This window comes from Caretta caretta, chromosome 1 (assembly GCF_965140235.1).
Source record: "Caretta caretta isolate rCarCar2 chromosome 1, rCarCar1.hap1, whole genome shotgun sequence".
In the NCBI taxonomy this organism is placed as follows: Eukaryota; Metazoa; Chordata; order Testudines; family Cheloniidae; genus Caretta; species Caretta caretta.
This window is the reverse complement of record NC_134206.1, coordinates 215,090,112-215,116,245: the sequence shown is the minus strand read 5'-3', so window position 1 is coordinate 215,116,245 and position 26,134 is coordinate 215,090,112. Positions and strand designations below refer to the sequence as shown.

Below are 26,134 nucleotides of genomic sequence, written 5' to 3'. Positions count from 1 at the left end.
CCACAGGCAAATGTTGAAATCAACAACATTTTCCCATTTTCCAACCAGAAAATTCAAAACAAAAATTCATTTTGAATTGACATTTCAATAGAAAATGAACATTTTCATTGTAACTTAAAGGTTGTGCTTTTGGAGTATTTTAGTTCTGGAAAACAAAAAATGTGTTTCATTCCTCTCCCCCCCCCCCCTTTTTTTTTTCTTTTTTTAATCTCTCTCCCTACACTGGAAAATGTTGGAAAATGGTAAGGACATGTGTGAAAGTTGTTTTGGTTTCCAAACATTAAACCATTTAAAGTGGAAAGGAAATGAAAAAAATCATTGGTTTTTTAAATGTAATTTTGTTTTAAAAATCCCCGCAGAGAATCCAACATTTTTCAGTTGAAAAGCTTCAAAAGGGAATATGGGTTTTCTGGTCTGCTCTATTCCTGAGTTAGGTTGCAATGACTTGTTTACAGATAGAGGATGGAAAGTAATACTGGGAGATTAAAAAATGTAAAAGATTATTGTAGACTAGACAAACAAACAGAAAGATCCATAATTAGAGGCAGGCTGGACTAAAACAATCTGGGGCCCTTGGTTTCCTATGACATGGGCCCTTATGGCTCCACCCCAATGACCCTGATCCTGCACTGTGGGCCCACCCATTTGGAATGGCAGGAGTGTGGGGAGGGGTGGCTCAATGCCTTGTAGAGACAGAGGCAGCTGCATGAGGTCCCTTCACCTCCCAGGTGCAGCTGCAGAGGCCCTATCCTGGATGACCAGCGGGGATCCCGTCTTCTGCCTAGGGATGCATGGGCAGCAGCAGGAGACCCGCAGTGTGAGTCTATTGCACAGTTCTACTCCTGAACAAGTTCTCTGCAGGGATGGTGTTGACAGAGTTTCCTGGAACAGTGAGTCTTGTAATTAACACCCCACAGATCTGCATGATGTGGTTCGCAACAGGCTGGCTGTAGATTCAAGCAGATGTCCCTGCATAAGCTACACTCAGGTCACATTTTCAACATTTTCTTCACAACAAAGAGGGCTAGAAACTTTTTTTTAAAAAAATGAAAGCTGAGATTTTGATGTTATCACATCACTCCAGGATCCAAGGCCCTGGGTACTGGCCTCTTGTGCCTGTATGCTGATCTGTCCCTGACTAAGCAGTGGGGAAACATCCAGTTGGGATGTGAGTTACAATGGGAGATGAGGAGAATAGTCATTCTGAACAATGTTCAGTGCTGCCATAGTTATATCCTCTTTCTAATTGTGAAATTTTTTTTCAAAGAGAATACAACCTTCTAAGTGACATTACAGAAATAAGGCCAGATACCAAGCCTGTACCTAATTTAGTAAAACATCTCATTAAGTATTAAATTAAACAAGAACTTGTTAGAGATAGGAAAGATCACAACAATATTTTTTGGTCACACAACTATTAAGTGTGTCAGTAACAAACTGAGCATGCAGCTAAAACAACTACATACTTATCCTCTTCAATATAAGGATCAGATTGAGTTTTGGTGGAGGGTTGTTTATTTTTCGCAGTACTCTGTGTGGGCCTTTTAGGTACTTAGATGGATTTAAAAGTAGCTTAGTAACTCCAGCTGTAAAAAGGAACTTTAATATTTATATAGGTTCATTTGACAGGAAAAGACAGCAACTTCTCTCGCGTTTGTCATCAAAGTTACACAAATGAGTTGGGTGAGTCATGCTTAGTGCCTAACTCAGAACACTCTGGATGCATCTACTTCAACACTACCAGACTTTGAAACTATAATTAAACATTGGTGCAGTTCCCACTAGGTAGCAACAGTGGAAGCTGTTGTGTACCTGGGGCTCAGGTGTTTTCACCACCACGTCACCTTGCCTGTGTAAAAATCCTGTCTACTACAGCCTCCACGTGCACTCCCACTGGCGGATTTGTACTGGTAGCGCAGCTATGAAGTGTATTAGATGGGTATAGCCCTGGTTAAACATCAGGGAGGCTGCAAAATCCTTCAAACAAAGTCCTGATAAAAGGGCATTCTGACAAGCTATAATGAGGTGTAATAGCCGCCTTGAAAACAGTAGGAATTAATTCTGTTATTAAAAGCAACAATGTCTGTTTCCTTTTTAGTTAGCCTGGAAAATACATCTGGAAAAGCATGTATTGGAGACACTGATTTTCACAGTTTAACACCATTCATCTCAGGAGCACAGAGGTTATTCTACCTCTGTATTTGGTACTGGTGCAACCACTGCTAGAATACTATGTCTAGTTCTGGTGCTCACAGTTCAAGACAGATGTTGGTAAATTGGAGAGGGTTCAGAGAAGAGCCATGAGAATTAATAAAGGATTAGAAAACATGCCTGATATTGATAGACTCAAGGAGCTCAATGAAGTTAGCTTAACAAAGAGAGGGTTAAGGGGTGACTTGATTACAGTCTAAAAGTACCTACATGGGGAACAAATATTTAATAATGGGCTCTTCAATCTATCAGAGCCAGGTATTACACAATCCAATGGCTGGAAGTTGAAGCTAGACAAATTCGGCCTAGAAATAAGGTGTAAATTTTTCACAGTGAGAGTAATTAACCATTGGAACAATTTACCAAGGGTTGTGGTGGATTCTCTATTGCTGATAATTTTTAAATCTAGAATAGATGTGTTTCTAAAATCTTTGCTCTAGGAATTGTTTTGGGGAAGTTCTATGTCCTGAGTTATACAGGAGGTCAGACTAGATGATCACAATGGTCCCTTCTGGCCTTGGAATCTATTAATCTTTTTCAACAAAAGACAGAACACAATAGTTCTGTGAAAAACAGACCTTGCAGAAACCATAATCCTTAATTGGGATTTGGCTTCTGTCATAAATATAAAGGGAAGGGTAACCACCTTTCTGTATACAGGGCTATAAAATCCCTCCTGGCCAGAGGCAAAACCCTTTCACCTGTAAAGGGTTAAGAAGCTAAGGTAACCTAGCTGGCACCTGACCCAAATGACCAATGGGAGGACAAGATACTTTCAAATCTGGAGTGCGGGGGGGGGGGGGGGGGGGGACAAAGGGTTTGTCTGTCTGTGTGATGCTTTTGCCGAGAACAGATCAGGAATGCAGCCTCAGAACTTCTGTTAAGTTAGTAAGTAATCTAGCTAGAAATGCGTTAGATTTCCTTTTGTTTAATGGCTGGTAAAATAAGCTGTGCTGGATGGAATGTATATTCCTCTCTTTGTGTCTTTTTGTAATTTAAGGTTTTGCCTAGAGGGATTCTCTCTGTTTTGAATCTGATTACCCTGTAAGGCATTTCCCATCCTGATTTTACAGAGGTGATCCTTTTACCTTTTCTTGAATTAAAATTATTCTTTTAAGAACCTGATAGATTTTTCGTTGTTCTTAAGATCCAAGGGTTTGGGTCTGTGTTCACCTGTACAAATTGGTGAGGATTCTTATCAAGCCTTCCCCAGGAAAGGAGTTGTAGGGCTTGGGGGAATATTTTGGGGGAAGACGTCTCCAAGTGGTCTCTTTCCCTGGTCTTTGTTTAAAACGCTTGGTGGTGGCAGCATATGGTTCAAGGACAAGGCAAAGTTTGTACCTTGGGAAAGTTTTAACCTAAGCTGGTACGAATAAGCTTAGCGGGTCTTTCATGCAGGTCCCCACATCTGTACCCTAGAGTTCAGAGTGGGGAAGGAACCTTGACAGCTTCAACAGTGGCAGCAGCTTTATTGGGGTTTTGGTATGGAAGTGCAGGTAAAGGGGTTTCTACTTTGAGGCTTGGATTTTCAAAGGGTCTAATGAAGTTAGGTGCCTAAGTACTATTGGCTGTCAGTGGGGATTGGGAGAACTATAAATGGGCAAAATGCTGAGCCCCAATAGTGAAAAGGTGGGAAGGAGCCTTCAGCCACATGAATCTCAGTGCCTGGTGTGTATGATAGATGTGAGGTTCAGCCCAGTAGGTACTAATCTAATAACACCTGGTACACACAGGTTGGAAGCTTGCAGATGGGGCTGAGCCAGGACATGGAATCCAAGTGACTTTCAATGAGCCTTATTCTCCTAAGTGCCCAAAGTCACTTTTAAAAATGGGATTTAGTCTCCCAAATTGTCATCTCTACTTCCATATACTGCCACTCTGAGGAGCAAATGAAAGCTCCTCACAGAGATTGCCTCAGAATTTGGTATTAAATATAAAGACAGATACAAAGCTTGGGATGAGTAAACTTTTTTAAAAATATTTCTGGGTGCTTTGCCACGTGTTGGCTCATTGCAGTCTATTTCACTGGGCAGATGGGATGTGCACAAGGAATCTGGGAGCCCAGGCACCAGAAGAGGGAATTCAGAGGTCCCCATACCCAAGAGCATTATCAGTAGAGGAGAAAAATCTTGCACAAAGCAGAACTGCTAAGCTGCAATGGTGAGAAGGGAGCCTTTGGCCAGTGAATCCCAGTACATGGTTTGCACATGGAACTGCTCACCAATAACACTGTTGGAAGCTTGCAGATGTGCTTCAGCCAGACATGGAGTCCAAGAGTGATCTTCTAACAGCAGGCAGCATCAGGATCATAGAATCATAGAATATCAGGGTCGGAAGGGACCTCAAGAGGTCATCTAGTCCAACCCCTGCTCAAAGCAGGACCAATCCCCCACTAAATCATCCCAGCCAGGGCTTTCTCAAGCCTAACCTTAAAAACCTCTTAGGAAGGAGATTCCACCACCTCCCTAGGTAACCCATTCCAGTGCTTCACCACCCTCCTAGTGAAAAAGGTTTTCCTAATATCCATCCTAAACCTCCCTCACTGCAACTTGAGACCATTTCTCAGTGGTAGCAGATGACAGGACAAGGAGAACTATCTAGAGCCATCCTCTTTGGAACTCCCCTTTCAGGTAGTTGAAAGCACCTATCAAATCCCCCCTCATTCTTCTCTTCTGCAGACTAAATAATCCCAGTTCCCTCAGCCTCTCCTCATAAGTCATGTGCTCCAGCCCCCTAATCATCTAAAATAATTATAGCCCTGGCTACAGAAACAAATAATGGCTGGTATGAATGTGGTGCCCTGACTATATCATTAATTGGCCAGATATTAACAGACCCCGCCCCCCCCGCCCCACATACCTTGGCTGTGACCATGTTGTTAGTTATTGTCATAACCACATGTGGTTTTATAACTTTATACACTGCATATTTTGGGGTACATTTTCAAATTATAAATCCATGGTGTACTCACATCTTGAATACTGCATGCAGATGTGGTCACCCCATCTCAAAAAAGATATATTGGAATTGGAAAAAGTTCAGAAAAGGGCAGTGTAGCCACACGCAGACTCACCAGCGGCACCTCCTGCTGGTCATCTCAGGGAATTAGCATTCCAGCCTCCAGAGCGCCCTCTTCAGGCCTGTGTCCCGCCTTGCTACTCACTCCCGTGTCCCTCCCAGGATCCCGATGCCCCTTACACTGGATGCTGCCCACTGTAGTACCCCATAGTCCTGGGTCTTCCCCTCCCAGGGGAACCCCCCACCCACTATCCCTACCTCACCTCTGTCGTAGGCTCCTGCCAGTCACCAGCTGGCCCCCACTCCCTGGGGTAGACTGCAGTATGAGCCTCTCATCACCAGCAAGGTTGGGTTTGGACCTGCTGCCTCTGCCTACCCATGGCTACCCCTGGAACCCCCTTACCTAATAGGCCTTCCCAGGCCTGCAGCCTGGAGCTTTCCTAGGCCAGAGCTCCCCGGCTCCCTTGGCCTTTCCCCAGCCCTGCTCCAAACTAGGTCCTCTATTCAGGTCTCTGCAGCCAGGTCCCTCCCTCTCAGAGCTAGAGAGAGAGTGCTCTTTTGCTCCTGGGGGGATATGATGGAGGTTTATAAAATCATGACTGGTGTGGAGAAAGTAAATAAGGAAGTGTTATTTACTCCTTCTCATAACACAAGAACTCGAGGTCACCAAATGAAATTAATAGGCAGCAGGTTTAAAACTAACAAAAGGAAGTATTTTTTCATACAACACACAATCAGTCTGTGGAATTCTTTGCCAGAAGACATTGTAAAGGCCAAGACTAATAGGGTTCAAAAAAGAACTAGGTAAGTTAATGGAGGACAGGTCCATCAGTGGCTATTAGCCTTGATGGGCAGGGATGGTGTCCCTAGCCTCTCTTTGCCAGAAGCTGGGAATGAGTGACAAGGGATGGATCACTTGATGATTAGCTGTTCACATCATTCCCTCTGGAACACCTGGCATTGTCCACTCTCAGAAGACCCTTTGTTTGGGCTAGACGGACCTTTGGTCTGAACCAGTATGGCTGTTCTTATGTTCTAAACCATTTCAATAAATATTTGCCTAGGTCTAGGCCCTACTGGGAGCAGAGGTCCCTGTCACAGAAACCATGGTACGCCCACATATTGAATACTGTGTGCAGATGTGGTCGCCCCATCTCAAAAAAGATATATTGGATTTGGAAAAGGCACAGAGAAGGGCAACAGAAATGATCAGGGGTATGGAACAGCTTCTGCATGAGGAGAGATTAAAAAGACTGGGACTTTTCAGCTTGGAAAAGAGATGACTAAGGGAAGATATGATAGAGGTCTATAAAATCATGAATGGTGCAGAAAAACTGAAGAAGAAAATGTTATTTACTCCTTCACATAACATAAGAACTAGGGGTCATTCAATGAAATTAATAGGCAACAGATTTAAAACAAACAAAAGAAAGTATTTCTTCACAGTTAGCCGGTGGAGATCTTTGCCAGGGGATGTTGGGGACAGCCAAAACTATAACAGGATTCTAATAAGAATTAGATACGTTCATGGAGGATAGATCTATCATAGCCAGGGTGGGCAGGGTTCCAACACCATGTTCTATGTGTTCCTAGCCTTTGTTTGCCAAAAGCTGGGAGTGGGCAACAGGGGATGACTCACTGGATGATTGCCTGTCCTGTTCATTCCCTCTGAAGCACCTGGCATTGGTCACTGTTGGAAGACAGGATACTGAGCTAGATATACCATTGGTCTTACCCAGTATGGTCATTCTGTTCTTATTTAGAACTCAGATGTATCTGCTTCCCCCCTGCCCACGCTGTAACCCACTAGACCCCACTCCCCTCCCAGAGCTGAGATAGATCCCAGGAGTCCTGATGGAGTCTCTCTTTCTACAGAGTTAGTAACAAAGTGAGAATATACATTAAAATTTGAACTAACTAGTGTCTCTTAAGTGACTTGCCACAAGATGTCAGAATGTCTTGTGGGGGCCCCGGATGATTGAGATACAAAAGGAGCACTTAAAGATGATAAAGTCATTGCGGAGAAACTAAATGAATTCTTTGCATTTGTCTTCACGGCTGAGGATGTTAGGGAGATTCCCAAACCTAAGCCGTCCTTTGTAGGTGACAAATCTGAGGAATTGTCACAGATTGAAGTGTCATTAGAGGAGGTTCTAGAATTAATTGATAAACTTAACAGTAACAAGTCACCGGGACCAGATGGCATTCACCCAAGAGTTCTGAAAGAACTCAAATGTGAAATTGTGGAACTATTAACTATGGTTTTTAACCTGTTCTTTAAATCAGCTTCTGTTCCCAATGACTGGAAGGTAGCTAAAGTAATGCCAATATTTAAAAGAGGCTCTAGAGGTGATCCCGGCAATTACAGACAGGTAAGTCTAACGTCAGTACCAGGCAAATTAGTTAAAACAATAGTAAAGAATAAAATTGTCAGACACATAGAAGAACATAAATTGTTGGGCAAAAGTCAACAGGGTTTCTGTAAAGGGAAATCATGTCTTACTAATCTTTTAGAGTTCTTTGAAGGAGTCAACAAACATATGGACAAGAGGGATCTAGTGTACTTAGATTTCCAGAAAGCCTTTGACAAGGTCCCTCACCAAAGGCTCTTGCGTAAATTAAGTTGTCATGAGATAAGAGGGAAGATCCTGTCATGGATTGAGAACTGGTTAAAAGACAGGGAACAAAGGGTAGGAATAAATGGTAAATTTTCAGAATGGAGAGGGGTAACTAGTAGTGTTCCCCAAGGGTCAGTCAACCAATCCTATTCAACTTATTCATAAATGATCTGGAGAAAGGGGTAAACAGTGAGGTGGCAAAGTTTGCAGATGATACTAAACTGCTCAAGATAGTTAAGACCAAAGCAGACTGTAAAGAACTTCAAAAAGATCTCACAAAACTAAGTGATTGAGCAACAAAATGGCAAATGAAATTTAATGTGGATAAACGTAAAGTAATGCACATTGGAAAAAATAACCCCAACTATACATACAATATGATGGGGGCTAATTTAGCTACAACTAATTAGGAAAGAGATCTTGGAGTCGTCATGGATAGTTCTCTAAAAAGATCCACTCAATATGCAGCGGCAGTCAAAAAAGCGAACAGAACGTTGGGAATCATGAAGAAAGGGATAGATAATAAGACAGAAAATATCACGTTGCCCTTATATAAATCCATAATACGCCCACATCTTGAATAATGCCTAGAGATGTTGTCTCCTCATCTCAAAAAAGATATACTGGCATTAGAAAAAGTTCAGAGAAGGGCAACTAAAATGATGAGAGGTTTGGAACGGGTCCCATATGAGGAGAGATTAAAGAGGCTAGGACTTTTCAGCTTGGAAAAAAGGAGACTAAGGGGGGATATGATAGAGGTATATAAAATCATGAGTGGTGTGGAGAAAGTGAATAAGGAAAAGTTATTTACTTGTTCCCATCATATAAGAACTAGGGGCGACCAAATGAAATTAATGGGCATTTGTCTTCACGGCTGAGGATGTTAGGGAGATTCCCAAACCTAACCCGTCCTTTGTAGGTGACAAATCTGACAAATCTGCAGGTTTAAAGCAAATAAAAGGAAGTTCTTCACACAGCGCACAGTCAACCTGTGGAACTCCTTGCCTGAGGAGGTTGTGAAGGCTAGGACTATAACGGGGTTTATAAAAGAACTAGATAAACTGATGGAAGTTATGTCCATTAATGGCTATTAGCCAGGGTGGATAAAGAATGGTATCCTGATCCTCTGTTTGTCGGAGGGTGGAGATGGATAGCAGGAGAGAGATGACTTGATCATTACCTGTTAGGTTCACTCCCTCTGGGGCACCTGGCATTGGCCACTGTCGGCAGACAGCATACTGGGCTGAATGGATCTTTGGGCTGACCCAGTATGGCCACTCTTATGTTCTTGTGTTCTTATGTTAGTATTAGAGCTGAGTGGGTCTAATATTTATTTAATTTTCTTTCTTTCATATAGGAATTAGATACAGTGCTCCTGTCAGTTTAATTGCTAAGTTATCTGACAAAAAAATAGAGTTTTCAAGTGCCTAAGTAGCACCTGGAATCACAGTTAAAGTTGTTTCCCACCACAAATCTGAAATGGTGCTGTTGTCCCTCCCCCGTGTGAACCCACTCCCAGCCCTCCCTGACTCCACTGCCACCTGCCTGCGTATGGCTGGTCCAAGGCCCCCCTTTCTGTCCCGTGCCAGGCCGGCCTGAGCCCCCTGCTGCCCACCCGAGACCCCCCCCACATATGGGACTAGCCTGAGCCCCCCCTGCCACCTGCCTGAGCAGGGCTGGCCTGAGGCCCCCCTCTACTCCCTGCACGTGGGCCAGCCCAAGAACTCTGGCTGGCTGCCCATGTGGGGCTGGCCTGGCCTGATCCGCTCTCCCGAACCCTCGCTCCCTTGCAGGGCTGGCATTGCCCCTTGCCTCTCCCTGCAAGTTCTTCTGTGTCCCACTAGGGGTTGCACCCCACTTTTTTGGCAAAACTGTGCAGTTGTCCAGTTTGCTCTTGCCAATTGATGATCAGTTGGCAAGAGAAAATGGGACAAATGCCCAGTTTTGCCAAAAAAAATCAGAATGGCTGGGACAGGGCTTAAAGACGAGATTGTCCCAGCCAAAATGGGACATGTGGTCACCCTAGCTGAGTGGCCATTCTGTGGCAGGAAAGGGGGCAGGGCAAAAAAATCTACATTTTAGCAAAGTCACAGTATGGAGTTCCCTTCCACACAGATGGCCTGTTGCACACTCCCCGCTGGAAATGCTTCTCAAAGGGTAGACAGGACTATAAAAAGAAGTGGCAGACCCCCCTCACCCCCGCCCAAGATACCCTCCTCCCCGCCCACCTATCACATTCATGGCACCCGTAGAAACAAAGGAAGCATTCACTGTACTTTCGGAGAAGGGGTCCTGAGCTAAGAAGTTTGATCGGTAAGACTGCTGAAAGCATGTGGTAAGAAAACTTTGCTTTGAATTTAACATAGTTTGTTAAGTTAGGCACCAGTCGCATTTTATCTTTATTTTCCTTGTAACCATTTGTTTATATTGCATTACTGGTACCCACTTAAAATCTCTCTCTTTGTAGTTAATAAACCTGTTGTATTGTTTTGTCTAGTCCAGTGTGTTGAAATTGAATTGTCTGGGCAACTCCATTTGGAGTGACAAGTTGTGTACAGACTATTTCTATTAAAGAAACATTGGACCTAATGTAATTTGTATAGTCCAGGAGAGGGGTGGGCAGTACAGGACACATCTTTTTGGGGGGAAATCTAAGACTGAAGGTCACCCTACAGTATAACCAAGGCTGGTGAGAGTCAAAGTGTAACTCAGATGTGGCTGGCAGGCGGGTGTTTCACACAGACACCCAGGATGTGGCTTGAATGCTGGAAGGCTGTTTTGGAGTATGGGCTGCTGCTGTCATGTGTTGAGTTCAATATGTGGTTGGAGGGAATCCAGTCATTTCAGATTGGGGGAGGCAGCTTTGTGATTCTAGGAGCTACTTAAGCACCTAAATCTCTAGTTTTTTAGTAGATAATAACGTAGAAATAAGCTGACAGGAGCACTGTATCTAATTCCTATATCAAGAAAGAAAAAATATATACAGACACCAGTTGAAGCCATAGTTTAATTTTATATGCAAATGTAGAACAATGAGGAGCTAATACAGCAAAATATCCCCAATCCCAAGCCTTGAGGTTTTGCAGCCATAGCATAGATAACGGAAACACAAGTTTGATACTTTGTATACTGTCTTTAGTAGAGATAATAAAAACGAATAAAATCTGCTTACCCTTGCAATTGTTTTTTTTAAGAACATAAGAACGGCCATACTGGGTCAGAATGTCCAACTAGCCCAGTGTCCTGTCTGCTGACAGTGGCCAGTGTCAGGTGCCCCAGAGGGAATGAACAGAACAGGTAACCATCAAGGGATCCACCTCCTGTTGCCCATTCCCAGCTTCTGGCAAGTAGAGGCTAGGGACACTTCAGCGCATGTTTTTACATCCCTGCCCATCCTGGCTAAAATGTTTTATGTTCCAAACTGTGAAGAGGAGAATCCGACAGTAAATTTGTTCCAGAAATATTTAACAGGAAATAAATTATTGAAAACAAACAAACAAACAAACAAACAAGCAAACAACCACTCCAGGTATGAGTAAAACAATAGATAATGCCAGGGTCTCATCTTGGCAAAATTGTCAATAGCCTTGTTGATATCCAGGTGTTTTGAAGATAAAATGACCAAGTCACTTCAGTGCCTGTCTCTCATTGTGGATCTTAAGTAGTCCTTCATTCTCTTGAGCACAGAGAAGAACCTCTTATTTGATGCTGTAGAACCTGGAAGGCTCAACACAATATCTACAATGGATATCAAAGACTAATAACCCTTGGTAAATCATTGAGAACATTCCAGAATTCAGAAATTGAAGTCAAGTTTTTGGTGCAATGTGCTTCTTGGCAACTTTGACTTCTGCATCCTGGTCAACAAAATTGGTGCCTGTTGATCTATAGTGATCTGCAATTATTTTCAGTTTCTCATAATCAAGAAAATGTTCACTCTTTGGGTCACAAGCAATTAGTGAGGAAAACAAACTGGAGTTAGAGGTGAATCGTTTATCAAGCTCAGCAAGAACTGTGGCCAGAACAGGATAGTAGAAATCAGATTTTATAGATTCTTGCATGCTGTTGAGAACATCACGTGTCGGTGACTGACCCAGTGTACTAGAAACAAAAAACAAGGCCAGCTTGGAGGACATTTTGTTAGGTCTTCTTGCCATTTTGTTTTGTTGTGCTCAGGAGTTGTGACTGCCTGACCCGGAATAGCAATTTCAAGTTCCTTGGCAATGATTTCATCTGTATCACAAAGCTCCTTCCATTTGCTTTCAGATGTTCTCATTTCTTGAAGAGCAGCAATATTGCTTGCTACTAATTCCATGGTACTTGATAAATTCAGGTTTTCATTTTGTAGTTCTTCTGAAGCTCTATTCAAAATCTTGAATATTCTTTCCAAAGCCAAGAGCCTCAACAGATGCTCTTTGGCCTTGCCATCTAGCTGATGGTCTGAACTGATCTAGCTGATGGTTCTGAACTGAAACGTCTTCCAGTGTTTCCACTACAGTGCCATATCTTGCATGCAGTTTTTGGAGGGAGTCATACCAGCACAACCAGTGAGTTTCACATAATCTACCGCAGTGCTCGACCTCCAGCTCTATCCCAGGCCCTGCCTCCACTCCACCCCTTCCCCCAGGGCCCCAACTGCCCAGCATCTTCCCGCCCCCGCCCTACCCTGCCCCCAGCCCGCCCTACCCCACCTCTTCCTGTCCCCGTTCCATCCCTGCCCCGCCCCTTCTACGAGCCCCCACCCCTTCTGCAAGGTCCCACCCCCTGCTCGCTTCATTCCCCTTCCCTCCATCGCTCGCTTTCCTCCAACCTCACTCACTTTCACTGGGCTGGGACAGAGGATTAGGGTGTGGGGGTGGGGGTTCTGGCTGGGAGTGTGTGCTCTGGGGTGGGGCTGAGGATGAGAGGTTTGGGGTGCTGGAGGGGGCTTAGGACTGGGGCAGGGGGTCGGAGTGTGTGTGTGGGGGGTTTGTGTGTGGGGTCCCGGCATCACTTACTGCAGCTCCCAGGAAGCGGCTGCCAGGTCCCTGCAGCCCCTAGTCGCATAGGTGGCCAGGAAGGCTCTGCGCACTGCCCTCGCGGCCATAGGCACCGCCCCCACAGCTCCCATTGTTCGCAGTTTCTGGTCAATGGGAGCTGCAGAGCTGGGACTGAGGGCGGGGGCAGTGCATGGAGCCTCCCTGGCCACCCGTGCACCTAGGAACCACAGGGACCTGGTGGTTGCTTCCGGGAGCCATGCAGAGCCAGGGCAGGAAAGGAGCCTGCCTTAGCCCCAGCCTCCGATGCACCACCAACTGGACTTTTAATGGCCTGGACGGCAGTGGAGACTGGAGCAGCCAAGGTCCCTTTTCAACTGGAAAAAACCAGACACCTGGCAACCCTAGTATACCATTCCAATAGCTAGAGCCTGATTGGTAGGATCCAGAATGTTGTCAGATGTCTGGTGTTAGTTCTCAAAGATCTCATTTAGGAAAAGGAAGTAAGATATCAGGCTATGGTGCCACTGAGGTTTTGGAACTGTATCCTCTTCATTGCCTGTTTAGTGGGTCTCCCTTCCTTCCTATGGGAAATTGGCAGCATTTTCCTTTATGGACTAAGACCCAGATCCATAAAGGCAGTTAAGCATTGTGTAACCCTTCTGCCCGTCAGAGTTGGCAGCAACAAGGGCCGGGTTCAGTATCTAGGGGTTCCATTCCAATAACACAATGCAAAACCGGCTCGAGTCCCCACCCAGTGACCTGGGACAAATATATACCACCCCCGCTGGGCGCCTCCAAGAGGCAATACTTCCCCTCTCGCAAGCACAGAGTCTGAATGTAGCAAAAGCCTTTGAGTAACAGAGAGAAACAAGGTGGCATTATGTTGGGGAAACACCACCAACAGGATTCATAACAGAACCCATGAGCAAAAACCCACCCCAAGCAAATTGGGCCATGTCCTTTCCTTTTGGTTCTTGAGTCCAGCAATCCAAAGTCCCAAAAGTCCAACGACCCAAAAGTCTCTGTCCCTGGTCAGTGCAGCCCCAGAGTTCAAAACTTTATCTGCAGAGTTTACCTCCCAAACTGGGTGGAAATGTGGGGATTAATGGACACCAAAGCAGACTGTCCCACCTCTCCGTGGGGCTCCACTCCACCAGCCGTCCTGTGACCCACTCCAGCCGTCCCGCAAACTGCTCCACCAGACAGTCCACTCCACCAGCCATCCCAAGAACTGCTCCACAATATACCTTCAGGCTCCCACCCCACTGCTTAACACAATGCTCAGTGATTTCAGCTTGCAGTAGGGGAGCCTCAGCACTGGTGCACCATTGGCCCAAAGTGAACTCAGCTCAGCAGTCTCTAACTAGACTTCAAGTGGAATCAAAACTAGCTCTAGTATTCCACAGTGAGGAGAAGAGAACTGGCATGTAAGACCCTCACCAGAGACGCATACCACAAGACATTAATACCTACCCCCAACCTCTCCCAAATCACTGAGTTTTGGAACCCATGACCCTTGCCTAGCAAGCGCTGCTTAGTTGATAGTGAGTGCCTCCATCATAACAAAAGGCCAAGTACAGTTCCACTATCCTTGATTCACATAATCAGGATAATAACAGTTTATTCTTCCTGCCCCAATAACAAAGAAACTGGGGCTCCTACAGCAACCGAAGTGACCATCTAGGCGGGATGGGTGTGCCTATGCAAATGAGATCAGCCCCTGAAGTTATTTTCCACAACCCACCACAACTCACCACCAGATGTCAGGGTAGAGCACATCCTGACTCTGCTTACAATTGCAGTACTGAGCATTACAACACCCAACTTTTAAGCACCTAGAAAATCAAAGGAACAACACTGGGATTCACAGCCTGAGTTACACACCCAGGCTCCCTGTACAATGAATGGGGAATGATAGGTGCCTTATGGTATGTCTATACTACCCGCTGGATCGGAGGGCAGCGATTGATCCAGTGGGGGTCGATTTATCACATAAATGCGATGTGATAAATCGACCCCCGAGCACTCTCCTGTCGACTCCTGTACTCCACCGGACCTAGAGGCGCAGGCGGAGTCGATGGGAGAGTGTCAGCAGTCGACTTACTGCAGTGAAGACACCGCGGTGAGTAGTTCTAAGTACGTCGACTTCAGCTACGTTATTCATGTAGCTGAAGTTGCATAATTTAGATCGATCCCTGCCCCTAGTGTAGATCAGACCTTAGAATGAGATCCACAAAAGCCAGCAGGCTAGATGGGAGCCACCTAGGCTAGCTAATGGGAGATGGCAACAAGAGGGGTTTGTCTTAAGTGCTGAACTCTGTGAGAGGGACAGGACTTGAGTCCAGGCTGCAGTGAGGTGCCAGTCTCTGCCAGTGATCCACAAACCAGGAGGAAAATGGCACTCTCAGGTAACTCGGCAGTGGGCCCAATCTACACCAAACGGGGGTGGGAGAAGGAGAAAGAGGAGCTCACTTATAACTTCTAGCCCAGTGGTTAGGATACTCAACCAGGATGGGAGAGCGCCCCTCCCCATTCTAGTCCCCATTCTGCCTGATGAGGATAAGGGAGTTGAAGAGGGAGGAACGCGCTGTAACCACTGGACTATAGAGTCATCCTCACTCTTTCTTTGGCCCAATTAATCTTTAATTATTCTATTAAAGTGGTATAACTTAATTAGGAGAGATTAAGGAAGGCCCACATTAGAATATCCCAAACACTAGGGTGAGGGCAGCCACCAGAGAGGTGGCAGATCCCTCTTCAAATCTCCTCTCCAACTCAGAAGGAGGGGAGACTTGAAGTAGGGGCTACCCACATCTCAGGTAAGTTCCCTCTCCACTGCATGAAGCTTATAATGGAGTTCTTCCTCCTCTTTCCCCATCAGCCGCTTTGTGTGAAGTTAGGCAGCCTATGAGCATGGCTACTGGAGCAGTGCCTGCATATTGATTTAGGAGGAGAAGGAGTGTTTATCTTCCCCTGGTTTGCAGGTTGCTCTGGGCTTAGGCAGGAGATCGGTGTCCAGGTGCCTAGATGGAGGCAGCAGTGCATATGCCCAGAAACAGAAACATTGGTGCTTAGTGACCTTTTACAGCTAAAGCTTAGGCACTGAGTGAGTTTAAGCACCTTCAGGGTTAAGCAGTAGCCGAGTGGCAATTTTGGGGATTGCAGTGGAGCCTAAAAATGGAATTTAGGAACCTCAGTTTGGAGCTGAGGTGCCTATGTAGCTTTATGGATCTGGGCCTAAGGCCCTGTCTACACGAGGAAAAAAATGGACCCATAATTTTCCACCAGTGAAGCTCCAATGGTAATAGTAGTGGTAGGATCTGTAACACAAAGAGGGTCCAGCTGTTTCCCTGGATATTATCTAACCCTACCACCTGGTGGTAAAATGCCTGCAACATTTTTAAATGGCAGCTTCCACCATGGCTTTCATTGTTGGAGCTGCTCTGGTGAAGAATTATTTGTTTGAATTGTAGCCTAGAGGAAAACTGCACTAAAGTTGTTGTGAAACTGAACAGAAGCTGTTCTCTTGCTGGAGGCAAAGGTCCTACACCCATAAAAAGGACCTCAAGTACTGACGGAGGATGGAGCTTGTGCCACAGCCCTTGGCTTCAAAGGGATCTTTGTAAAAGATGTGCTCTTGCTCAGATAGAACTTATGGGCTTCATGCCGAAATGAATATGTGAAATCCTATGGCCTGTGTTGTGCAGGGCTCAGGCTAGATGGGCTCCAGTTGCCTTAAAATCGAGGAATCTATGGAGAGGCAGGAAGAGGCATTTATAGACCCAGCAAAATATGCTTTTACTTCAGCAGAACACTGTGTAATGTAGAACTAAACAAGCTAAATTTTAGTTCCAGTGACCACCAAACATATTGAAAATGCCAGTGGAAATGGCTTAGTGGCTTCCCTCCCCTCTCTCTGCCTCACTTCCCCATCTCCAAACAGGGGAGAAAAGTGTTTCCTTTCTCACCTTTTGTCTGTTCTATTTGAACTGTACATTCTTCTGGGCAGGGTCTGTCTCGTGTTTGGCTCTGTGGACCCCTAGGAGCTCCATCATGAAACTAGCAATGTGGTTGGCCCCGGCCCCCAAAATACCTTGTATTTGCCAGACTGTGTCAAAAGTAGACAAGGTGGGAGAAGTAATATCTTTCACTGGACCAACTTCTGTGAAAGAAAGTAGCCTTTTGAGTTACACAGACCAACATGGGTACATATGTTGGAAGTGTCAGACTGTGTGTAAACCTACATGGAGGCATACATTCTCCCACCCCTCCTCCAGGTTATATAATCTGAGCAGCAGGCCTGTCCTGCTGCTTTGCCGTGAAACTATACACCAGAAAGCACTGAAGGAGAAACACACTTAGAATGTTCTCTGGTCTGACACCACTGTTTCTTAAAGGGGCAGGAGAATGAAGGCTGCTCTGCACCTTTGGCCCCGGCCCCCGAAATACCTTGTATTTGCCAGACTGTGTCAAAAGTAGACAAGGTGGGAGAAGTAATATCTTTCACTGGACCACCTTCTGCTGGTGAAAGAAAGTAGCCTTTTGAGTTAGACATGTAAGCAGAGTCAGGATGAGCTCCACCCTTACATCTGGTGGTGAGGTGTGGCAAGTTGTGGAAAAGAACTTCTGGCGCCGATCTCATTTGCATAGGAACACCCACCCCGCCTAGAATGAGGCCATAGCTGCCCAAATGGTCACTTTGGCTGCTGTGGGATCCCCAGTGTCTCTGTTATTGGGGCAGGAAGAATAAATTGTTATTACCCTGATTATGGGAATCAAGGACAGTGGAACTGTACTTGGCCTTTTGTTATGATGGAGGGACTTGCCATCAACTAAGTAGCACTCGCTAGGCAAGGGACATGGGTTCCAAAACTCTGTGAATTGAAAGAGGACGGGGATAGGAAATAATACTTGGTGGCCTGGCCTGGCGAGGGCCTTACATGCTAATTGCACTGCCTCCTTTCTCCACAGTGGAATATCAGAGCTAATTTTGATTCTATTAGGAGTCTAGTTACAGGTTGCTGAGCTGAATTCACTTTGGGCTAATGGTGTACCAGAATTGAGGCTCCCATACTACAAGCTGAAATCACAAAAGAGCTAAACTTACTAAGAGCTGAAATCACTGAGTGTTGTGTTAATTAGTGGGGGAGCCTGAAGATATATGGTGGAGCAGTTTGCAGGACGGTGAGCAGAGCGGCTGGTGGAGCAGAGCAGAGCAGTTTGTTGGATGCCTGGAGCAGCTCATCAGGTGGCTGGCAGAGCGGAGCCCCATGGAGAGGTGGGGCCATCAGTTTTGGACCACGTAAGGTGACCCTTACTCCCCTCCCCCAATCTCCACCCAGGTTGGGAAGTAAAACTCTGCAAATAAACTTTTGAACTATGGGGCTGCCCTGACCAGGGACAGAGACTTTTGGTCATTGGACTTTGGGTGATTTGGGTTGCTGGACTCAAGAACCAAAGGGAAAGGACATTCCCCAATTTGCTTGGGGTGGGTTTTTTTGCTCATGAGTTGTGTTATGAATCCTGTTGGTGGTGTGTCCCCAACATAATGCCACATTGTTTCTCTCTGTTATTAAAAGGCGTTTTGCTACACTCAGACTATGTGCTTGCAAGAGGGGAAGTATTGCCTCTTGGAGGCGCCCAGCGGAGGTGGTATATATTTGTCCCAGGTCACTGGGTGGGGGCTCAAGCCGGTTTTGCATTGTGTTATTGGAATGGAAGCCCTAGATACTGAACCCGGCCCTTGTTGCTGCCAACTCTGACAGGCAGAAGGGTTACACACAGACCAACATGGGTACATGTGTTGGAAGTGTCAGACTGTGTGTGAACCTACATGGAGGCATACATTCTCCCACCCCTCCTCCAGGTTGTATAATCTGAGCAGCAGGCCTGCCCTGGTGCTTTGCAGTGAAATTGTACACCAGAAAGCACTGAAGAAGAAACACACTTAGAATGTTCTCTGGTCTGACACCACTGTTTCTTAAAGGGGCAGGAGAATGAAGGCTGCTCTGCACCTTTGGAAGAACGCACCCACTGGTCCTGATGCTCCTCTCATTAACTCCACTGAGGCAGTGGAGTGACTCTTGATTTACATGGGTAAGTGTTAAATGTTCATTTGCACTTCAATGTTTACGGTTGCTGAAAGGAGCATCAACTCCATCAATTCTCGCTCCTGTGGCTCCTATGGCAGTTATAGGAGCAATTAGCTGAGTTCACTTCCTTGTGTGCCCAGTTGGTAGGATGGTTCTGAAGAGATCAGGAGCCTCATACACCACTGTGTTATTCCAGTTTTACATTGGTGTAACTCCATTAAAACCTATGGCCTCACGGTGGTGTAAATCTGGAGTCACGAGGTGGGGAATGAGGCCCCAGGTCTCCAGCACTGGGAGGAAATTTTCTTAGAACTGACTCCTTGCTGCCTCTTCACCTGGGCAGAAGAGAAAGCACATTGAGTTCCAGCTGTGAAAGAGAGGATAAGATATTTGGGGGGGGACGCCGGTGGAGATCTGAGGATTGTTCCTCAAGGTGTTGAGATACTTCAATGAGAAGAACACAGTGTTGTGCCATGCTGGAGCTGGTCTGAACAGCACAGTTAAAGCTGTTGCAGAGGTTTCTGTTTAACTGGAATTTTAAATCTTTATTTCATACAAATCTTAAGAATGGCAAATTTTAAGCACCTTTTGAACATTTCATGCTGGCTTGAAGAACAGCAGATTGATACAGGAAGAATAAGGAGAGTTGAAAATCATCCTTTTTGGTTTTCATTGGGTTGTCTCACCTTTTGTAAAACCCCTTTGCAAGGAATCTGAAATGCTCAGGGATCGATGGTTGGCTCCACTGATTGCTCCTCATGGGTCACTTTCAACAATGTCAGTTAGACATTGATAGTGTTTGCCATGAGTTTGTATCACCTCTGCTAACTGCTCTTTGTGTTCATCCTTCACCATGCTTCTTATTGACCAACGCCATGGGAACAATCCAGTCTAAGATGCTGCACACAGACTACATTTTAAAATAAATAGAGAGAGAGGTTATTCAAGCTCATTGCAGGCTCAGTTAGAAATAGAACCCTAAGGTGAAATCCTGACCTCCTTAAAGTTAGTGGGCATTTTGCCATTGACATCACTGGGGCCAGGATTTCACCCCGGTCTCTAATGTGGCAGATCAGGTCAAATCTTTCAGATTGATTGTTCTAGCTGTGGTTATCCTGTCTCTAAGCTTTTAACTACACTCCTCTCCCAGAGGCAGGCTGTAACCTTGTTGCATTAAGGTCAGACACAAAGCAAGTATCTAATGCAACAAAGAATCTTACACAGTAATCATTTAAATAAATGAGGCCTTTTTCAAAAATAATGAAGACATCTATAGTATCTTGGGAATTAAATAGAACAATAACTGGGCATCTGGTGAAAACAACCTCCTCTGTCTAAAAACAAGGTGCATGTTGGGTAGGCTTTTACAGAATTCAAGGAAGAAAATTACACTAGATTGTCTCTCAGGAGTTTTAAATCCAATTCCCACCTCTGCCATAGATTTCTTGTGTGACCTTGGGAGAGTCATTTAATCACCCAGTTCCACAAATCTACTTAGACTCCTAACTTCCACTGAAATCAAGGGATGTTAAGAGCCTAATTTGCTGTGTGGATCCGCTTTACTCTGTACTGATTAGGTGTAAGCTGGAACACTGTGTCCAGTTCTGGGTGCCACAATTCAGGAAAGATATGGACAAAATTGGAGAAATCCAGAAAAGAGCAACAAAAATGATTAAAGGTTTGGAGGACATACCTATGAGGGAAGACTGACAAAAATGGGTTTGTTTAATCTGGAGAAGAGAAGACTGAGCAGGGAAATGATAACAGTTTTCAAGTATGTAAAAGGATGTTATAAGGAGGAGAGTGAAAAATTGTTCTCCTTAACCTCTGAGGATAGGACAAGAAGCAATGGGCTTAAATTACAGCAAGGGTGATTTAGGATGGACATGAGGAAAAACTAACTTCCTGTCAGGGTAGCTAAGCACGGGAATAGTTTACCTAAGGAGGTTATGGAATCTCTATTACTGGAGGTTTTCAAGAACAGGTTAAACAAACACTTGTCAGGAGTGGTCGAGTTCAGGGGTCGGCAACCTTCGGCACGTGGCCCATCAGGGTAATTTGCTGGCAAGCCGCGAGACATTTTGTTTACGTTGACTGTCCGTGGGCACAGACTCTCACAGCTTCCAGTGGCTGCGGTTCGCTTCCCGGAGCTCCCATTTGCCAACCCCCGGTCTAGTTATTCCTTAGTCCTGCCTTGAGTACAGGGACAGGAGTACAGGGACAGTCATTCACTTCTATGATTCTATGATCTGGGCCAAAGTGCCTTAGTTCCCCAGGTGTTAGAAGAGTATTTTTCCTGTCCAGTTAATTAATATTGACATTTACTCACAATGTACACAAGTCATCTTTGGGCACGGCTGGTCAGAGGAACCAAAATGGTTCCTGCTAAAGCAGCTGCACCAAGGAGCAGGAAAGAACCTTCCATTGCATAAGAGTTTCTACTTGAAAATCTTAATAATACAAAAGTTGAAAGTAAGCAAGGAAAGAGGTGTTTATGAGTCATTTCTTAATACAGAGCAGATAGTCACAGGCATTTCCATATTTATGCAGATGTCATTTGGCACTAAATCTTAAGAGAAAGGGATTAGCCTAAAACGAAAAGCATTTGGAATCTGAAGAGGTGAATAAAATGGGATGAGGTTGCTCAAGCTGAAGGGTAAAGGCCCGGCCCTGGATCGAATGTGCTATTGGCTTATTTATCATGCATCAATTATTATAATCTGTTTAGCTAAACATCCTCTAGCCTTGGACTCCAGGAGCTACAGGGGGTTACAATACAAACCTATTCCTAATACAGCCAGTGGTCAATCGACACAGGATTGCCGAATGCTATGGTTTTTGTGCAATGCTCTTATGATTATTTACATTAAAATATCAAAGTACAAGAAAATGCATCATTCTACAAGGGACAGTGTCTAATGTTCTGGGGTGTTCCAGGGAGCCAGCGTGAATGCATTTTTCTTGCAGATCCATCTGTGTAAACTCGGGCAGCTCTCAGAGTATAACTTCTTTTTGAAAACACAACAGTTCTTGCCATCTCCAGTTCCGTTTTCCACCACCCTAAAGAGAAAACAAAAGCTGCTCGCTGAGAGATTAGCTCAGAACTTGGGACTGAATAAAAAGACAGGAACAGAGTTTGGGAGGAGGGAACCAGGGTTTTTTTCTTTTGTGTGTGTGTTTTTTTCTTATGTGGCTAGACTGGCATATGCAGGCTCATTGCAATCCATTTGATCGGACAGATGGGATTTGCACAGGGATTCACGGAGAGCAGACACTGGTAGGAGGAATTCAGGGGTCCATGAGCATTATCAGCAAGAGGAGGAAAACCCTTCCACAAAGGAGAAATGGTGAGTCTTAATAGTGAGGAGGCGAGGAGGAGTTTTCAGCTACATGAATCCAAATGTCAAGTCTGCATGACAGACCAGACAGTCAACCCAAGTGGTCCCACTCTCCAATAACATCTGATTCATACATATTGGGAGTTTGCAGGTGGGTTTGAGCCATAACCTGGAGTTCAAGTGCGATCTTCTATGAACAGCAGGCGGCATCAGGGTCACTTTCAAGTACTTACAGGCCTCACTTGATGGACAGTAATTGAGGCTGGTGGGACTGTGGTGACCCTGGCCACATAATACATTGGTCAGATATGAACACAGAAAATCCCTAGGCACTCAGCACCTTCTTAGGTTAGTGCCATTGGCAGATGTGGTTGAAAATTCTTTCAAGTTACATATTATTTTTGTACATTTTTAAACCATTTGAATAACTGTGTCCCTGCAGTGCCACCTTACTATGATATGTGTCAGTGCACTTTATTCCTCCAGCTCGGCTATCCTCACCCTGCCCAAAGCCACCTGATTGCCAAAGAAGAGAATAAAGAGATCATCAACTTAACTTTGATGCCAAGAAGGTCCTGTCTAGGGAGGATGCTGCTTTGTGCAGTTGTATCTCCACCAATTTAGCTGCACTAGTACAAACCCTAGTGGTGAAATCCTACTTCCACTGAAGTGAATGGGAGTTTTGCATTCCTGTTGATGTCACAGGGGTGAAGATTTCTCCCCATCTGGAAGCCCCAAGGCAAACTCCACAGATACAAATCACTTTTCTTTTTACTCTGGTGCCACATGGTTACACTAGAGCTGTGTCTAGACTGACGTGTTTGGTCCTGTACTTTTGTTCCTATAATTTCTAATCAACAATTAATTAGCTTGATGGTACACGCTGATGTAGACACTCCATAAATACTTGTTCCTCGAGTTCAGTGTAGGGTGACCCAAGACCAGAAGGAACAAATGTTTGTACAGTGTCTACACTAACATGTATAGTTGTGTAACTTGAATTGAGTTAATTGGCAATCAATTAACTTAAGTTACAATGTGGCCATAACCTTAGTACAGACAAGCCCTAGAGGTTTTTCATGGGGCTGCTATACAGCCCTAGCAAAACGTCTACAAAATAGTCTCCAAACGATTCTGTAGATAGGGCCTAAGCAGCAATGGTCTGCAGTGATTTGAACTTGAGGATGAGTCCTTCATGCAGCATCTCCCGCACCACTGCTTTCTAAAGACTAATTTCAGAGTAACAGCCATGTTAGTCTGTATTCGCAAAAAGAAAAGGAGTACTTGTGGCACCTTACAGACTAACCAATTCATTTGAGCATTATTAAAAGTAACCTATTTCCTCTTGTTCATTCCTTCCCCCCCCCCCCCGCCCACTGTTCCTCAGACATTCTTGTTAAACCCTGGATTTGTGCTGGAAATGGCCCACCTTGATTATCATACACATTGTAAGGAGAGTAATCACTTTAGACAAGCTATTACAAGCAGGAGAGTAGGGTGGGGGGAGAGAAAACCTTTTGTAGTGATAAACACCCATTTTTTCATGGTTTGTGTGTATAAAAACATCTTCTGTATTTTCCACAGTATGCATCCGATGAAGTGAGCTGTAGCTCACGAAAGCTCATGCTCAAATAAATTGGTTAGTCTCTAAGGTGCCACAAGTACTCCTTTTCTTTCTAAAGACTGTGACTATAAGTAAGGAAAACTTAGTCTCTGTGGAACAGGTCATGCTGGAGACTTTGCAATCTAAGATGGAGCTAAATATGTGCCTTCAATCACAGTACTAGCTCTGTGCTTTGGGAATTACTTAGCGGGAAGCTATGCGGTCAGAGCTGTATCTGCATTTATATTAATGTAACTTAACATTTATACAAAGAAAAATCCACCCACAAGCTCAGCCTGTGCCCTTCTAACTGGGAGTCACCCAGCCACATCCATCTTCCCTCTTTCTCTTGAAAGTTTAATCCAATCCAGAAATATTTCGTTTCTGTTCTGGTTGCTATAAATTCCTGTGGATTAAACAGAAATACATTACACACTGATGGGCCATTTCAGCTCTGCCTCATTCCTCATGCAATCACATGCTCATTTTGAACCGAGACCGGGATACATGTGAAAGACAAGGACTCAGCCACACCGGTAACTAGTTTGGTTGGAACAGCCTGAGGGCACATGGGAATCCTTATAGCTGCTTTTCCCAAAAGTCTTGCACTTGGGAGAACATAAGAGTCGCTGAAAACAGCCAGACCCTGAGTGAACTTCCAGACATGAAAATCAGGCCCTTTTTTGCCTTGTAGAGGGAATCTACCCTCTACATTTCCAAAGGGAGACTGGGCAGGCCCTCGACAGCGTGAAAGTCGCACTCAACCGCAAAGCAAAGCCTTTCCTGCCTTAGCAGACTGCGGAAAGCCCTTGATCACACCCCCAATCTCCTCCCAGATCAGAACTTATTCTGCTTTCTACATTTGCATCTGAAGCATCTGCCCATCAGCCTCACGGAGACCCAGGGAAGCCCACTGAATTGGTAGAGCAGCTTTTCAGTAATGGATCAGAGGACTGATCGCAGCCAGAGGGAAGAAAGGCCAGGCCCCGCTTCCTCTGGGTGTCTTCCCAAGTGGGGCTCTTGTTTGTGGGGAAATAAAAGCCCATTCACAGACAGTTTCTCAGGGAGAGCCTGCCTGGTCAGAGGTTCTGATAAAACCTAAGGTATATTTGTGCTTTTCAGTCAAGTGTCTGAATGACATGGAGGGTTTGCTGATTGCTGGGTACTATGTGGAATGTTCCCAGACTTACCATCTCAGCCTCATCTTCAACAACAAGCAGCTGGGATTTCCTGCCTGAACAATTTCGCATACTGGCATCCCAGGTCCCCGACTGCTCTGAGAAATAGTAACAGCTCCCCCTGTGCAGCATCCACCCTGGGGAGCAGAGCAGACACTCGGTTCTTCCTGGGGAGGGGGAGGAAAGAAGATCATTACCCAGCATCACAAATGGTTTAATGACTCCCATCACATATTGTGGGGAAGCAAATAGCCTCCCAGCTGTTAACAGTACATTTTGGAAAATTAAATATTCTTGGTGAAATGTCACAGCTGTCAGTTGCCCTGCATTTTACCGACGGGTCTTACATTCTTCTAATTATCGTTGAATGGGTTAAATGCCTATTTAGGGAACCATTGCTTCGAGCAACATGACACCGTGCATGCTCCGGCCTCGAACTGTGAAACTGGTGCTTTTGTTTCCTGTGTGCTGCACGTTTGCCTCTCTAGGAGCCTGCAGGCAGCAGCTGCCATTTTGTTCTCAGTTGTTGAGATGCAGCCTGTGACTGTTCTTGCTTGTTCGGTTGTTTTCCCTTCACCTGAAATGGCGGTAAATCAGTGACCTGAATATTGTTTGCATGCGTGTGTGTGTGTGTGTGTGTGTGTGTGTAAGTAAAAGACGAGGATTCTTCTTTTTCTTTGTATCTTAGTAGCTCCTAACGGCTTGAGAAAGGGCCCCTCTGAGTTGAAACATGGTCCCTGCCCTGAAAATCCTACAATCTAATGTGATGAGGAGAGGATGGGGAACAACAACGAGCTGAGAGCAAGTGACGTAGCAGAGAAGAAATCTCCTCATTGAAAAAAAAAGACTAGAAAAGGTAAAATTGCCACTTATGCAAATGTGATCAGTTTCCAGTTAAATAAAGGAGAGGGAGAATGTGGATAATCTATTCTGTGAGTAAACCAGGCTTCTTATGCCACTACTACTGAAGAGTGTTACAAGAAAAAAAATTAGTTTTCCTAACTCTGGTGGGGAAATGACATTACAAACATGTTTTCCACAGGATCTGGGTGAGTTGTAACGAATCTGGTGAAGACCCGGGTGTGGCTGTTGTGTTG

At 45.0% G+C, this 26,134-nt stretch overlaps 1 protein-coding gene and 1 long non-coding RNA gene across 2 annotated transcripts in view; one reads left to right on the top strand and one right to left on the bottom strand.

Moving 5' to 3' along the window:
- The first annotated feature begins 10,095 nt into the window (after nt 1-10,095).
- Nucleotides 10,096-26,134, top strand: part of LOC142070629 (uncharacterized) — a 26,613-nt gene continuing 10,574 nt past the window's right edge. The window contains exon 1 of the long non-coding RNA XR_012666545.1: nt 10,096-10,182. This is a non-coding gene — a long non-coding RNA (uncharacterized LOC142070629). The remainder of the gene's footprint in view (nt 10,183-26,134) is intronic.
- LOC142070627 (killer cell lectin-like receptor subfamily B member 1B allele C) overlaps nt 23,735-26,134 on the bottom strand; it is a 17,432-nt gene continuing 15,032 nt past the window's right edge. Inside the window, exons 5-6 of the mRNA XM_075124453.1 lie at nt 25,050-25,204; nt 23,735-24,265 (exon numbers count right to left, since the gene is read on the bottom strand). Of these exons, the coding sequence (XP_074980554.1) occupies nt 24,116-24,265; nt 25,050-25,204 (305 nt within the window). The 3' untranslated portion in view covers nt 23,735-24,115. The remainder of the gene's footprint in view (nt 24,266-25,049; nt 25,205-26,134) is intronic.